At 49.8% G+C, this 16,693-nt stretch overlaps 1 protein-coding gene and 1 long non-coding RNA gene across 6 annotated transcripts in view; one reads left to right on the top strand and one right to left on the bottom strand.

The window, feature by feature from the left end:
• Kcng2 (potassium voltage-gated channel modifier subfamily G member 2) overlaps positions 1-16,693 on the top strand; it is a 67,612-nt gene that overhangs the window by 28,510 nt on the left and 22,409 nt on the right. For all 5 annotated transcript variants that reach the window (XM_087592708.1, NM_001437441.1, XM_087592709.1 and 2 more), the window contains 1 exon segment: positions 10,464-11,161. In XM_087592708.1, coding sequence (XP_087448834.1) covers positions 10,499-11,161 — 663 coding nt within the window. In that variant the 5' untranslated portion in view covers positions 10,464-10,498.
• On the bottom strand, positions 7,396-10,107 carry LOC120098179 (uncharacterized). Its single transcript, XR_015643093.1, has 2 exons — positions 8,040-10,107; positions 7,396-7,944 (listed from the first exon to the last, which is right to left on the bottom strand). It is a non-coding gene; the product is annotated as an uncharacterized LOC120098179 (long non-coding RNA).

The following is a 16,693-nucleotide window of genomic DNA, read 5'->3' as shown; positions in this document are numbered from 1 at the left end:
TGAGGTTTCTAAAACCCATGCCAGGACCAGTCAATCAATTGGTCTGTCTCCCTCCCCCTCTCTCTCTCCCTCTCCCTCCTCTCCCTCCCCCTCCCCCTTCCTCCTCTCCCTCTCCCTCTCTTTCTCGAGACAGAGTCTCTCACTGAATCAGAAGCTCATCAGTTTTACTAGACCAGTTAGACCAGCTTCATGGAGTTCCAGGGTCTGGTGTCTCCTGGCTCTTTTGTTTATTCTGAGGTTGTAACATTGTTTATTCTGAGGCTGTAACATTGTTTAGTCCGAGGTTGTAACATTGGGTCACACTTGAGTGGCAGGAACCTCACTGACAGCCATCTCCTCAGTCCCACTCAGATTTGTTTGAAGTCAGGAGAGAGAGTGATTAGAGGAATCCAAGCATACTCTGATCAGGGCACTGTCAATCCCCTGAGGCACAGATGGAGCCAGTTCTACTCCAACCCTGCTCTCAAAATCATAAAGCAAGTGGCCTTGGGAACAAATTACACACCACTCCAGCAGTCTGTGCTAGACACTGGACTAGAAGCCTGAGTAGTAGCCCGAGGCTTTTAATCGTGTGGTAGGCATATGTGTGATACTCTGTGTGTGTGTGTGTGTGCGTGTGTGTGCGTGTGTGTGTGTGATACTGTGTGTGTGTGACAAGGAGAGACTGTGTGTATGCATGTGTGTTCATGTGTGTGTTTGATACTGTGTGTGGGAGTGGGTGGGTTGATGGGTGGGTGAGTGCATGTGAACAGAATAGCTCACATGGTGGCCAGGAAACAGAAAAGTACAGGAGGGGACCAGGTCAAGATACAGCCCCAAGGACAGTCCCCCAGTGATACCTCCTCCAGCTCAGCCCAACCTTCTACATGTTGCTGCCTTCAGATGATGTCAACCTTTCATAAACCCATCAGGAATTAACCCATTGATCAGTTTAGCACCTTTGTGACCTAACTATCTCAAGCAAAGTCTTAGGGACACACACGGGAGTGCTTCTTAAGCCAACCAGTTGACAGTCTAACCACGCCTGGTAGGACAAGGCAGGATTATAACCCCAGTGGTGATGCTTGACTTCGGACAAGCTCTCTACGGAGACGGCATTGAATGTTAGTTAACTGCTCAGAATGACTCTTGCAACCAACCATTGCTCATCTTCTGCACGGTACCCAGTAAATTAGCTGATGTAACCAACATTTTCTAATGAAACTGTTGCCTTCGTGGTGTTAGATGAATTCACCCCACTACTGCTGGTGCTAATCTCTGAGTGCACTCAGGTGGGCGGGGCTGAGCTGTCACGTTGTCTCCCACTAAATAGACTTTCTTTTATTTTAAGATTTATTTATTATATTTATGCACTACAGCTGTCTTTAGACACCAGAAGAGGGCATTGAATCCCTGTCACAGATGGCTTTGAGCCACCATGTGGTTGCTGGGAACTGAACTCTGGACCTCTAGAAGAACAGTCAGTGCTCTTAACTCCTAAATAGCCCCTGTGAGTGGAGGAACATCTGGGCTGTCCTTTATTCACTCTGTAATGTCACTTTTACAGGTGAGGCCAACAGGTGAGGAGATAGGTCTCTTCTTACCTTTAACTGGATTTTTCAAGTGTTCTGAGATACCTTGGGTTGAAGCTGGCCTTGTGGGGACTCAAAGTCACCACGGTACCCATAAGCAATGTTTAATTACCACCAAGGAACTATATTCCCTCCCAGTGGCCTCCTTTCAAGCAAGCGCTCTCTGTTTTCATAAGTGCTGTGCCCCAGGGAGATGATAATGTCAGCAGTGATGTTTCTGATAATGTGCCATTAATCGCCAGCAGCGCTGAGAGATACTGGAGCTGCAGTACGCAGCTCCCTCCGGAACATTCTGTATCCAACTTGATCTTCGCTTTATGTCCGTGTTGTCGAATCCATCCAGAGAGCCCAGGACCGTCAGAGTGTATTCACTGCAGACGCAGAACCCAGTAAACCAAAGGAGAAGCTGCCCAGAACAGGCCCACACTAGGGATCAAACACTCCCGGGAGAAGTTTGCATCCTATCTACAACAGATAGGATGCAACCCTTGAGAGGGTCAGGGCCACTCCTTTCAGGGCTTGGTGACCTTCACTGTCCCTGGTCCCTCTTGTTTTTTGTTTTTTTGTTTTTTCTTTTTTTGCCATACAAGTGACAGCTGCATTCCTCACAGAATTACTGATATCCCTGGATGGTTATCATATCTGCCGTCCTCAAGGCTGGGGTGACAGTAAAGAAAGCCAGAGCTAGACTCTTAACATGGTGACAGCGAAGCGAGCAGAAGCCTGTGGCATCCTGCCAGAGACGAGAGAGCGCCCAGGACTCGCCATCTCGGGATGGGATCATTCTGCTCCCAACAGTGCTGGACCCCACCTTTTCCCTATAGGACTCATATTGTTTCTGACTTGGGACCCCTCCCTGGATACCTTGTAGGCAGAACAGGGCTAAATGTGCCAAGCTGGCTTCCAGCCTACGGACACCTCTTTTTCGTTCCTTGCTTCTAAACACAGTGGTGCCCACCATGACTCCTGATCCAGCCAAGCATCCTGGGGCAGAGTCATGGAGAGATCTCTAACTAATGGTGCTCCATTTCCCCTTATACCTCAGGGACGTCACCACTCCCAGTAACCTTCTGCTGGAGTTCGCCTAATAGCTTTGAGTTTCACAGCTACAAAGTCCAGCTTCACATGGTGTGCTTGGGTTACATGGGTGCTTGACTTACAACCTCGTTTTGTTTGTTTGTTTGTTTGTTTTTGTTGTTGTTGTTTTGTTTTTTAAAACTTGAACCAGAGAAATCACATAGCCTTCTTCGTGGGTCGATTTTCCTTTTGTCACTGTTGTGGCTGCGAAGGTCACTCTTTAACTCTTCCCTTCGTGCTGTGAGGAGATAGCGACCTGCCTTTTTATACTCCGACCATGTCCCTGGTGGAGTTTGGCCCGTGGTTCTGTCTTCCCGAAAGGCCTCCCTGTTCCTACCTGTTTGGTTTTGCTCTGATGGAAGACCTTCCCGTTACTAAGTGTTTGGTTTTGCTCCGGTGGAGGGCACGGAGTGATTTTCATCCCCCAGAAGGGAGGCCTCTTTGCCTTGACTGAATACCTTAGATGGAGTTGTCTTTCTGTTTCTCCCACAGAGCTGTCACGTCAGGTTTCCTCTATGATTGCAGAACCTGTAGCCGCCTGCTCTGTTCCATGCAAAGGGTGGGGCAAGATCTCCAGAGCTCTCAGAGCTTTCAACGCTACAATCTTAACTCAAAAGGAAGTTGTCTTAAAAACACGTATAACATATAATTACTGTTCGTGTTTTAAGAAGAAGATTCTGGGGGAAGAAAGCTCACCCCAGCAGAAGTTCCTCAGTGCTTACCCAGTTACACTCATTACTCATCCTTCCATATGAACACTTGGACTTGCCTTCGGTGACAGAAGGAACCAGGCCATCCCGCCACGGCAGAGGAAGACGGGGGCGGAAGACACTCGGGCAGAAGGCAGGCAGAGAGGCAGGGCCTCTCTGGAGATGCGATGTCCCCATAGAAGGGAGCAGGAGTCCCCTCCCTTTCCCGGTAGACATGTGGACTTGTCTCTGATTCGGACAGGTAGGGGAAACGAACTGCACACGCTCTACAGGGCTTTGCAAACTCAGGTTCCGGAGTATCTGACAGGGAAGCTCGGCAGGGCTGGAGTGGCTGTTCTTTAGTTCTGGAATTAAGGTGATGGACAGGATGAGATGCTGACACACATTTGCCAGGGCATTGTGGTGCCTTCAGAGAGCCTTATCTACAACCTAGGACAAATCCGGTCCTCAAGGACACAGCAGGTGGGCAGGGCTGTATACAAAACCAAGTGCTGGCTTCAGATGCTGCCCTTGCTGGGCCAATCAGGACAGTTGTCCTTCCTCCTCCGCCTCTCATCTTCCTGCTTGTTAGTAAGCTCTGTCTCCAAACAGAACCCGGCACCCTGCTGAGTCTCCACAGCAGATGGCTGTTGAGTCAATCAGACCACCCAGCCCCAGCCTTTCCAGATTCCTCAACGTTGTTGGCCACTGCCCTGCTCTGGGAAGCTCCCCAGCTATGCTCTACCTCTCTGGTACACTGTCCTTGAAGTGTAGAACAAGCTATCGTGAGAGTCCTGGTGTCTCGTGGCACAGGGAGATAAAAATGAGTATGTCCTGGGACAGGAACTTGGCAGTGGCCTTGAGCGTCCCAAGGACTGAGCTCTTGGAGGCTGCAACACACTCACTCTAGACGACTGTTGGAAGGTCCCCTTCCCTCTGTGACACAGTCACACTAAAGTGACTTCTCATGTTCAGAAGATGCTTCTCAATTCCTCGTTGGCACATAGAACTTACTGGAAATCATGGACACTTCCTTCCTTCCTTCCTTCCTCCCTTCCTTCTTTCCTTCCTTCCTTCCTTCCTTCCTTCCTTCCTTCCTTCCTTCCTTCCTTTTTCTGTGACAAAGCGTATGACAAAGGTAGTTTAAGAGAGAAGGAATTGGTTCGGCTCACAGTTAAAGGGCACAGCTTGTTCTGGTAGGAATGTGAAGATCCTGGTCACAGGATGTCTTGGTCTATTGCTATGAAAGACACCATGACCACAGTGACTCTTACATCAGAGAGCATTCAAATGGGGGCTGGCTCGCAGTTTCGGAAGTTTAGTTCACTGTCATAGCAGAAGTATGGCAGCACACAGGTAGATATGCTGCTGGAGACATAGCTGGGAGTTCTACATCAGGTCTGAAGGCAGCAAGAAGAGAAAGACTCTGGGCTGGTTGAACCCTCAAAGCCCACCCCCAGTGACACACTTCCTCCAACAAGGGCACGCCTCCTAATCCTTTCAAGTAGTGCCACTCCCTGGTGACCCAGCATTCACATCCATGAGCCCGTGGGGGCCGTTCTCACTCAAACCGCTGTGCATGATGTCCACGGTCAGGGAGCAGAGATGAATTTTGGTTCTGTTTAGTGCGCTCCTTTTAAATCGATCCGAGATGCTAGCCCATGGAACCATGCTCCCCCTTTCAGTGAAAGCCCTCTGGAGTCTCCCATGCAGATACACCTAGAGCTGTGACTCCGGCGTGGTTCCACATCCCGTCAGGTTGATAATCAAGGTGAAGCGTCATAGCGTGTGAAGCACACGTCGTCAGCCTTCTCTCCGTGGGTTTCCCTCTGCTTGTCACATTTCCTGTGGTGCATCAGGTGACTCATACCTGGTCCCACAGAACCACACGCTGAATCCCCACCAGGGCATGTACGTTTTTAATTCCTGGGTTGTCTTAGTAAAAAGTTTGTTTTCCTGGGCGGCGCTCAGGGAAACAAACTGTTAGCACCAAGGGAAGGCTGTCGTGTTGACCACCAAAGGAAGTGACTGTCAGGGCTTACACACTATTCCCGTGGACAGTACCAGATTTCACCTGGACCCACCTGGGATAAAAATCACACATTATACCATTTTGATCATTTCAAAGTATACAGTTCAGCGGGTTCTTAAAATTCCCATTAACAACGTTGTGGAGCCGTCAGCACTGTAGTCTGGGGCCGTCTTCATCATGCCGGGGGAAAGCCTACTAAATGCTCATGCTCTGTACCTCTTCTCCACTCGGTGGCCACTAACCTTCTGTCTCTGTGAGTGAGCTTGCCGTGGACACTTCACCTCAGAGGGTTCCCTCTATGTGACGTTTTCTATGTAGCTTTAAACGTCTGGCATACCGTGTTCAAGTTTTGTTTGGGTGGTAGTAATACTTCATGGCTTTTGTCTCCAGAATGTACCAGGCTCTGGTTCCTCACTCACCACTTGGTAGCACTTCAGTTGGATTGATCCTTTGGCTGTTTTGAACAACACTGCACAAGCCTGTATGTTTTCATTCCTCTCGAGTACTTATGTAGGAGTGAAACACTGAGTCGTGTGGTAAAGTGACTCTACCTGATCATTATTTTCTTAAAGATTTATTTATTTTATGTATATGAGCACACTGTTGCTGTCCTCAGACACACCAGTAGAGGGCATAGAAACCCATCGCAGATGGTTTCAAGCCACCCTGTGGTTGCTGGGAATTGAACTCAGGACCTCTGGGAGAGCAGTCAGTGCTCTTAACCACTGAGCCACCTCTCCAGCCCTGACTCTAACTGATCTTGGGGGTCACTGCAGACTCTTCAGTGTCCCCACCATGTGTGAGGTTCTTATGTTTCCATATCTGGGCTGACATTGTCTTTACCATCTGTTAGTGTTAGTGTATGTGTTTTATGCATGTGCACATGTGTACATATGTGTGGAAGCCAGAGGTCAACCTCAGAGCCATCCATCTTGTATTTTGGGATGAGGTCTCTTACTGGGACCTAGGGCTCTCCAGTTTATCTAGGTTGGCTGCATTGAGCCCCAAAGATCAACCTGTCTCAGTCTTCTCAGACCTGGGGTTAAAAGCACTCACCTCTATTCCTGGCTTTTTATGGGAGTGCTGGGGACTGAACTCAGGTCCTCAATTTTATGTGACAAAGTTCACGAACAGTCCTCCCAGACCTGCTCAGTCAGAATGCTTTCCAATCAAAACAAAACCACATAGAATTACACTTGCTATTTCAATCATCATAAAGCTTGCAAGCCTGGGTCTTTAAAACACATTAATTTGTGACCATCACAGACAACTTGTACACTGACCTATTTCCACAACTCCCCTTTCTTTGATCACAACGAAGCAGCATCTCTCTGTGCGGTGAGCGCCATCCCCCCACCTGCTGGCCACAAGGCATCTGGTGGAGCACTGGCAATTTGCCCTAAAGAGGAACCCTTGAGTGTTTAGCAGTGGCCTCTCCCTTGGCTTTCAAAGCACCCTTGAAGCCCGTCCTAGACAGTTAATGCGAGCTACACCCGTAAGGAGCTCTGAACTTATCTTCCTGATGCACAGACTGAGGGATTCCACCAAAGGTGGGGATATTTTTATTGTTTGGCAATTTCACACACACATATAATGTGCCTTCATCAAGTCCACCCCCCCAGTCCCTTGCCCCCAGTGTCTCCTCTGTCTTTAACCATTCCCCTCCTCAGTTTTGTCCGTTTTTTAACATGTCCCACGTGTCACTTAGTACTGCCTGTATGCACACGGGGTAGCTGTCGTGGATCATGGATAGCCTCTTGGGGCCACATCCTGTAAGAACTGACTCTCAGATTTCATTTGTTTTTCTAAATGTCATTTTTTCCTCTATTTGATTCACCCCTCCCTCTTTCCTCTCCTTTTTCGGCGCCTCTTACCCAAGGCGGTGGGCTCCTGAAGGCTGCTTGCCGGCTTCCCCTCCGAGACTTTCCCCAGGGCTTGTTTTCATTCCGTGAAGCTGAGGCCTGCTCAGTTCTGCAAGCGTTCGTCTTATTATTACACCTTTCAAGCCCAGTATCCTCTCACTCCCTTTTTGTAATTTCTGTCTGCTTATCGATACTCCTTACTGAGACGTTGTCCTAATTCCTTTAGGTCAGTCTTCCTTTTACTTTTTTGTTTGTTGGGTTTTTGTGTTTGAGACTGGGTCTCACATTGTAACCCGAATGAACCTGGAACTTACTCTGTAGCCCAGGCTGGTCTCAAACTTGTAACTATCCTCTTTGCCTGTTTCCCAAGTGCTGGGATTACAGGCATACATTTTTTGGACATATTTAATTTAGTTTATTTGTCTTTTCTGGTGAAGCCGAGGGGCGGGCTTCCCTGTGGTCCGTTCACTTTAGTTGTCCTCTTCCTGCACGGAGTCTCTTCTTTTCATTTTCCATATTCTTCGTAATTTTTGTTATTGAAAACTGGACATTTTAAACCACGGAAGCAACGGTTGTAGAAATCAGATCCCCAACCAGGGATCGGTCATACTTACTGACGTTCGCTTGCACAGCTCATGGTTTAAAGGATCCATTTTGTAAAACCTGTACGCCTTTCCTTACATGGCCATGATGCCTCTGCTCCCTTAGATTCGCTGAAAGAAAAGCAAACCCAGTCTTTGCAGATGGGCTGTGTGAGCTGAGGCCTCTCCAGCACTCAGCCAGAAGCCTGTGTAACCCCTCTGCTTACCTGCCTACAGGTCAGCCTCCGTACCTACAGGTCAGCTGGGTTCAGCCTCGGAAGCCTCGTTGATATTTACCGAATTAACACGCAGCCCGGGCACATGTGCGGTATCCTCAATCCCAAAGCATCTTCCAATTCCTCATTCCCCAAGCACCTCCTGTGCTCCATCCAAAGTGCTTCTCCATCCAATTGTCATCCATTGCCTCAGGCAACAGCAGCTACATCCTCCTGTGAGTGCTTTGCCAGTCTTAAGCTGGCTGCATTGGCTCCAGGCAGGGTCCTGGGATGGGCGATAACAGCACAGCCTTTGGGTCAGTCTTCTTGAAGTTGGTGGGAGCTTTAGGGAGCGGCCAGCCCTGCTGCAGTATGTTCTCCCAGCGAAAGTGCTGGTGTCAGCAGTGCCTGCAGGCTGGGTTTTTCAAGGACACCACTGGGTTGGGAGCGCAGGGTGGACAAAGTGAGTTTTCTGAACTAGGCCCAGGACACAGATATGAGTCTCCTGAGCAATCAGGGGTGGGTGTGGGATGACTTCCCTGAACTGGGACAGGAGCAGAGTGGCCATGGGATGACTTCCTTGCTGCAAAAGCTCATTGTTACTAAGATTCAGATATATTCTCTCTCTCTCTCTCTTTCTCTCTCTCTCTCTCTCTCTCCCTCTCTCCCTCTCTCCCTCTCTCCCTCTCTCCCTCTCTCCCTCTCTCCCTCTCTCTGATTTATTATGTATTCAGTGTTCTGCCTGCATTTTTTATGCCTGCAAGCCAGGAGAGGGCACCAGATCTCATTACAGATAGTTGTGAGCCACCATGTGGTTGCTGGGAATTGAACTCAGGACCTCTGGAAGAGCAGTCAGTGCTCTTAACCTCTAAGCCATCTCTCCAGCCCCGGTTGCTTTCTCTTAAGGTGCTCATGGTCACTGACAGTTTTGGGTTAGTCCCAAAGTCCACAAAGGTTAGCTCTGAAACTTTCTACCTGTGTTTCGTGACCTTGAGGAAGGATTTTAGAGCGCCCTATTTATTGTGCAGTGTGTTTTCACATAGGGCGCTGGGGTTAGGGCTAAGGAAATTCTTTCCTAGCAGGTGTGCTGATGCTGACAATGATCATTTGTCTGTCTGTCTGTCTGTCTGTCTGTCTGCCACTGTGACAATACTGGGAGGCAGAAGGATGTCCCCCAACAAAGAACCAAGGTGCCCCCACTCTAACCTGGACCAACTGGGACTTGCCCGTCAGCCATACTCTTGCTACTGTCGCCATAGCTCTAAGGGCCTCTGCTGAACCTCTGGCCTTTCCACTCCAGGAAGCAAAGAAACAGTAAACTGGAGGGAAGGGGGGAGTCCTCTGGAAAAACAGCAGAAGTCTCCATGCAGTCAAAGTCTTTGATGTTAGTAATAACCCCCTGTCCCCCTTTTTTATATAGAATCCTCTAGGACAAGTGAGCCTAGTGGAGAAAAAAAAAATGTGTATGCCAAACAGTTGGCATAGAAACCTAGGAGGCTCACAGAGCATCTGAATAATTTCTGTGGGTACCAAACAGTTCCTCTGACTTAGAAACCAAGGCTGGCTGGAAACTCGAGCACTGTGGGTTTCCATCTCTCTTGATTGGTGATTCTCAACCCCAGCTGTGCAGCAAAATTACCTGGAAGCTCTGTTCTGAGCAGAGCGGACCTCAGCCATCATCTGCCGTCATGGAGATGCATGAAGCACAGAAAGGCTTGGTGCGATGCTAATATCTGTGACAGGCAGACAGTTTCCTCCGCGACCACCTGAGTCCCAGACCCCTCCTCTGTGAAGATACAGGCGGGACCTCTAAGAAAAACTGCCCTGGTTTCTCATATACAATTATCATATCTTTCTTTACTTTTTTTTTTTTTTACTTCCTACGTTGTGCTCAGTGTTTCTCACTTGGCTTTAAATGTCTCTTTTTAATTGGTCCCTTTTAATCCGGTCTAGAGCCGTGCCAATACGGAATTTCATAAGTCTGTTTCTAATTTACGGCAAGCCCCACCTCACCTTCATTTTCCTCCTTGACCTCGTTGGAGGGTGGGGAACTGCACTCTTTTTAAATACTGACCCACCCAGGGCAGACCAGACATGAATTTGCAAAAAGCCGCATCTCGACAGATACGTGGTACAAATCCTATTTGAGTCTAGGGTTACTTAATCCGTTTTTGCCCACGACCCTTCCTTGTCTGAGGATGTTCAATATGTTCCTGCCGTCTAGAAAATGAAGAAAGGAAGATAGGATATCTGCTTTACAGGGTCCTCTGGAAAGTTGGGGGGGGGGATCCCAAATCTGGACACGGTGGGACTTGCAAGTGTGACAGAGTTAGAGGTGAAGCTGGAACAGGAGGTTCCTGGTCCCCAGAACCTAGATCTTTGGCTAGGGTGGCTTCTCCGACGCCTGCAGTCCTAACACTGCGATTCCTTTTGCAGGCCCTGTCTCCTGATCGCGGCCGGCATATGGGGCCATGGCCCGGCTCCCGGGGCACCCGGAGGTCCCCGGCGCCGAGCCTGGCAGCGCAGTCCGAGGGGGCCGAGGCGGCCGCGGGGCCCGGGCGCGCCACGTCATTATCAACGTCGGGGGCTGCAGGGTGCGTCTGGCCTGGGCTGCACTGGCCCGCTGTCCCCTGGCTCGCCTCGAGCGCCTGCGAGCCTGCCGCGGCCACGACGAGCTGCTGCGCGTGTGTGACGACTACGACGTGAGCCGCGACGAGTTCTTCTTCGACCGCAGCCCGTGCGCTTTCCGCGCCATCGTGGCGCTGCTGCGCGCCGGCAAGCTGAGGCTGCTGCGCGGCCCGTGCGCCCTGGCCTTCCGCGACGAGCTGGCCTACTGGGGCATCGACGAGGCGCGGCTGGAGCGCTGCTGCCTGCGCCGTCTGCGCCGTCGCGAGGAGGAGGCCGCCGAGGCGAGGGCCGCGCCGCCCGCCCGAGGGCCGCAGACCAGCCCCGGCCGAGCCCTGGGGAGCGGGCGGCTGGAGCGAGGCCGACGGCGCCTGCGCGACGTGGTGGAGAACCCGCACTCCGGGCTGGCGGGCAAGCTCTTCGCCTACGTCTCCGTGGCCTTCGTGGCCGTCACGGCCGTGGGCCTGTGCCTGAGCACCATGCCTGACGTCCGCGCAGAGGAGGAAAGGGTGAGCACGGGCGTCAGCTGCAGGCTTGGGCGGGACAGGGGGGGAGCCAGCATCAGGGAGGTGTGGCCAAAAGGCCACATGGGGACCTTGGTGGAATGCAGCATTCTTCGAGGGTGCATGCGCATTACTAGTTAGGGTTGTGCCCTATGCCCCTGCAGTGGCTAGAGCTCCAGGCTCCTCGTCCCTTTTCTATGCTAGTTGAGTGGTCAGGAGTGAGGGTCCACTGAGTTGATGCGTGGGGCTCCACACTGTGTTAAATTCCAGGGCAAGGGCACACGGCTTTTCTTCTGGGGCCTTCTCTGTATCTTCAACAGCTCAGTAAGCAGTCCCTGCAAAATCTAGTCAAGGCAGAGCTCAAAAAACGTACCTGGTATCTTAACGGTCTAGAGTGGCAGTTCTCAACCTGCGGGTCAAATGAACCTTTCACAGGGGTTGTATATCAAATATTTACATGATTATTCACAACGGTAGCAAAATTACAGTTATGAAGTAGCAACGAAATAATTCTATGGTTGGGAGTCACCAGAACATGAGGAACGATATTAAAAGGTCCCAGCGTTAGAGAGGCTGAGAACAACTGTTCTACAGAAATGTATAGGCCAAATTTGTATATCCCAGGGTTAGAAGAGGGCCTTTATGGAGAAACGAGGACTCCAATCTTGTTGAACGAGTGTTTCTTGCCCTCTTTTCTCCGTCTCGTCCACCACTCCTAGAATACCAGCACACAAAATGGAGAGAGATTTGCTATTGTGGTTAGCCAGTTCTGGTGACAGGCAAGAAAAGATTAAAAAAAAAAAAAAACAACTAAAAATCATTTGTTCACATTGGCCATCATGGAAAGTTCTGTAAACAGCTGGGGAAAAGATATTATGTAGCTGACTGGCCTCTTGTGTTTGGGGATACTGGGATTCCTACAGAAGACATTCTACACTTGAATTTAACTCAGTGCTACTCCAAGTTCTTCCAGTCTCTTCCCTGGGCGCCCTCCTGTCCCTCTGAGTAGACCCTTCCAACCTCCTCATGGGTACCCCTCCCTTGGGCAGAGCTCTCAGAACAACTCCTTAGAATCCTATCCTGTCCCTACCTATGCCCGGTGCTCATTTAATGGGATCAACCCATTCAGAGAAAGAGAATTTACCAAGAGCTTGGCAGCCCTGGCTGCAAATTAAACTTAAACGTAAACTTAAGGAAACTGGTTTGGCTTGCTTCATGATTGGGCGTCCAGAGCATGAGCCAAGTCCAGTCATTTTAAGTAGTCACGAGTTTCTGGTACTTGAGGCAGGAAGCTTGGCTCAGTTGTAAAGCATTTGGCTTATACAGTGGAGGTGGGGGTGAAGAGACATTCAACATGTTGGGTTTTTATGTAGTTCTACTCAGGAAGAAAGGCATTTGGGGAAAACTGTGCAATAGAAGTCAGGGGTGCCTCAGCTAGAGACGACAGATCTGGAAAAGCCCAAGCCCCACCCCCCCTAGAAACATCTGCTCACCCCCAGCTGCCCCAGCTGTGTACACGTCCAAGCACCGTCTTCTGAATTCAGTTACAATTAAGCAGTGGTGACCCTAGACTAGAGACAGAGATGTCTTCCAAGGTGTGTCCACACTGCAACTGTGTGAGCTCACGCCATCTCTTTGGAAAGTTGTTCTGTCACTGTAAAAAGACAGTTCTACAGAATCTGCCTGAGGACCCTGGGATGCTTGGGCATCTGTACTCCAGCCTGTCAGTGACAAAATGGACACCTGAGACCTTCCAGTGGTCCAACCTGATCCAGCTGGGTAAATTCCTGTTGTCCCCTACCTAGCATATAGGGAGCCATAAAATGTCATTAACTCGTCTAAAAATTCGATCTGCCCAACACCACCAAAGAGCTGCCAGTCACCCCCATAGTAAAACCATGGCTTTAATGTGATTAGAACAAGTTTCAGAGCCAAACTTGGGGCTTGGGCCAAGATGCTCAGCATATGGGGACAACATGGGTCTAAATCTCATTCTCTTGTGAGCACTTTTGGTGGCTATTGATACATTAGTTCTTTTTGCTTTTTTCATTAATAATTTATTTATTCGCTTTACATCCTGCTTGTAGTCCCTGTTTCCTCTTGTCTTCCCAGTCCCACCTTCACACACCCCTCCCCCATACCCCATCTCCTTCTCTAGGGAGAAAGGGAGGCACCCCCATGATTACCAACACACACACACACACACCACACCACACACAAACACACACACACCACACACAAACACACACACACCACACACACACAAACACACACACTCACACACACACACACACAAACACACACACACAAACACGCACTCACACACACCACACACACAAACACACACACACACCACACACACACTCACACACACAAACACACACACAAACGCACACATACCACACACACACAAACACACACACCACACACACACTCACACACACAAACACACACACAAACGCACACACACCACACACACACAAACACGCACTCACACACACCACACACACAAACACACACACCACACACACACTCACACACACACACACGCACACGCGCACACACACACTCACACACACAAACACACACCACACACACACTCACACACACAAACACACACACAAACGCACACACACCACACACACACAAACACGCACTCACACACACCACACACACAAACACACACACCACACACACACACACACACACACACACACACACACACACACACCATATCAAGCCCCAGCAGGACTGAGTGCATCCTCTAGTACTGAGGCCAAACAAAGCAGCCCAGGTAGGGGAAAGGGATCTAAAGACAGGCGACAGATAAGAGGCAGGCCCAGCTCCAATCGTTAAGGGACCTGCATGAAGACCAAGCTACACATTGGCTACCTATGTGGAGGGGGCCTAGGTCCAGCCCGTGCATGCTCTTTGGTTGGTGGTTCAGTCTCTATGAGCCCCCTTGGGCCCGGAAACATTAGTTTTTGTGAGTAGTTTTGACACATGTAAGGGATACCTGTAAGGGGCTTCTGTATACACAGAGCTCTCTCCGGATGTGTTTGGTTAGGTAATGGGAAGCCAAGGCCGCTCCTACATCATGCTCTCTGGCACACCTTAGGACACCTTGATCCAGAAGCTGCATAGAATGGTCCTCTGGTCTTTTCAATGTTCGAGAAAGGTCTGTCCTCTGCACGCTTTAGGCAGTGTTTGTGACCACCTCCAGGAATAGGCCTTAGATCCCATCAACCATTTTGTGTTCAGTAAAACACACATGAAACTTGCCATGGTGCGGGGTGCAGCAGCAATGCCGTGCACATTGACAGTGCGTAGCGTTTACCCACCCATCTCTAGAACTCTCCACCTGCTTCAGAATAGCAGAAAGTGCCAGACATGGTTAGCAGGGAGAGTTGAGTAAATAAGGTTAACTGGGCACCATTGATGACACTGGCTGGGGGCTCCCTCAGGGTCTGGGGCACTTGTTCCGTAAGCCACTGATGCAGAAACCACAGCCTGCCTGCCTCACTGTGGTGCAGCTCGGCTGAGTAGAAAGTGGACTGTTTCTGGGGATTGGCCAAGGTGCATCAGGGTTAGCTCTTTCCTGAGGCTGCTGGATCTATCCTTGTCTTTTAGCTTCAGGCCATAGCTTCTCAGTCCTTCATCACTGACGAAAGTCGCTGTGACTTTCACTTTCACACACCTTGTCTTATTGACCCCAGCCTCTTGTGTACGGAAACCCTAGACCATTGTCAAGCCCACCTTGGGTAACTAGGCCAGCAACCCTTCTCAGGGCCTGTAACTTCATCACACTGCAAATCCCTTTTGCCTCACGCAGTGACATTTCCCTAGATGATTTCTTGGTAGCAAGCAAACTCCTGGTGCATTCCACATAAGCCTTGTCCTGCAGACAGAGTATTTCAGGTTCCGCCATGTGCCCTGTCTAGGTTGGGATCCACACCTGCCTGCTGGCCCCAGAGTTCAACAGGTACCTGCTAACCTGGTACCCCGTTCAGGCTGTATGACCTGGCTCTGCGCTAATGCCAGGAGACCGGTGCTCGCTGCAAGGACTGAGCAGATGTGTGTGTTTGCACATGGCCTTTCTGTTGGAGTCACATGGTCTACCAGCCTGCAAGCTTCTCAGCTTCTCAGACATGTCGGTTGTAAAATGCTGTTCTCGTGGGATCGTTCTTCCTCATACCTCTTGTGTTGTGTTCATAACCACACTCTACAACCTTTCCCTAGGGAATTGTGCTGTGACACTGCGCCTGCCACTCTTGGTTCCCAGACTCCCAGTCCCCGTAGGCTGTGTCCTTAACCTAATCCCTGGGAGAGCATTCGCTCAGTAGCTGTGTCTTTTAGAGAAGAAAAATCTCATTGCTTTCCAGACCTATAGTGCGTTTTCATGCCGTAAAAACAGAGTTACCAACCAATAGTCTGAAAATGTATGTCCACAACAGCTGATGTGAATTCTTTGACTCTTAGAAAGTACATTCTGGGGGAAAATACCATCATACCTGTTTCCTAAATCCCCAGGTGGATGCCTCATGGCAATGTGCAGATTTCCCATGTTTTGGAACTAAATCGTGGCCCAGGGGTCTCTCATCAGTGTCTCAGCACCAGGTGCTGAAGGAGGTTGGAAGGACTGGGAGGCCATGGCCTGGAGTAGGTTTTGTAGATGGAGACTGGGCTCAGCACTGTGTCTCTCTAAGCTCTTGCCCTTTTCTGTAGGCTACCAGCAGAGGAAACAGGAGTCTCCATCACAGCTGATATCTTCATAAAGTCTCCAATACTCTACAGCCTTCGCTAGGTTGGGGTGGAGAAGATGGCCCCTCCACCTTCCCCATGCTGCAGGCCAGTGCTAATATGTAGCTCAGTATTGCCTGCCTCTTCCTGGGGAGACGTGAACAAACACCTGTTCAGATAGGCACCAAGGCAGTGACTACCCAGTGAGTGTATTGTATGTACTTACAGGACCCTGAGTGACCACTTAGGCAGCTCTATTACTGAAAAGCTCACCCAGCATGGGCAAGAACTCATGAAAGCTGCATCTCTGGAGTTCTCTACCTAGATCACAGGCAGCTTTGGATCTGGAGATATGGTTCAGCAGTTAAGAGCACGAGCTGCTCTTCCAGAGGACCTGCACTCCAATTCCCAGAACTCACATGACAGATCCCAACCATCTGTAACAACCACCTCACGGGATCAGAGACCTTCTTCTGGCTTCTGAAGACACCCCTTGCATGTGGTAATTTATATGGTGCAGGCAAAACAACTAAATACAATAAACAATCAGTCTCTTTCCCAAACAGTTGCTAATCTTATATAGCATTAGAAAAGAATATAGTGAATCCTGTACATTTCAGGAGCTTTCTGAGCCTTGTAAGTAAACTATTTCCTGAGTCTTATTAGCCTGTCTCCCTACTCTAGGAGACAATGTTTCAATTGAGAGGAAATAGCTACATAATATCAGAATCCTTAGGGACCACCAGGGCAGCAGTGCTACAGAAATCTATAACCAACACAGACCCTGATCATGACTGA

This window comes from Rattus norvegicus, chromosome 18 (assembly GCF_021556685.1).
Source record: "Rattus norvegicus strain SHRSP/BbbUtx chromosome 18, alternate assembly SHRSP_T2T, whole genome shotgun sequence".
In the NCBI taxonomy this organism is placed as follows: Eukaryota; Metazoa; Chordata; class Mammalia; order Rodentia; family Muridae; genus Rattus; species Rattus norvegicus.
This window is presented reverse-complemented; position numbering and strand designations above follow the sequence as displayed.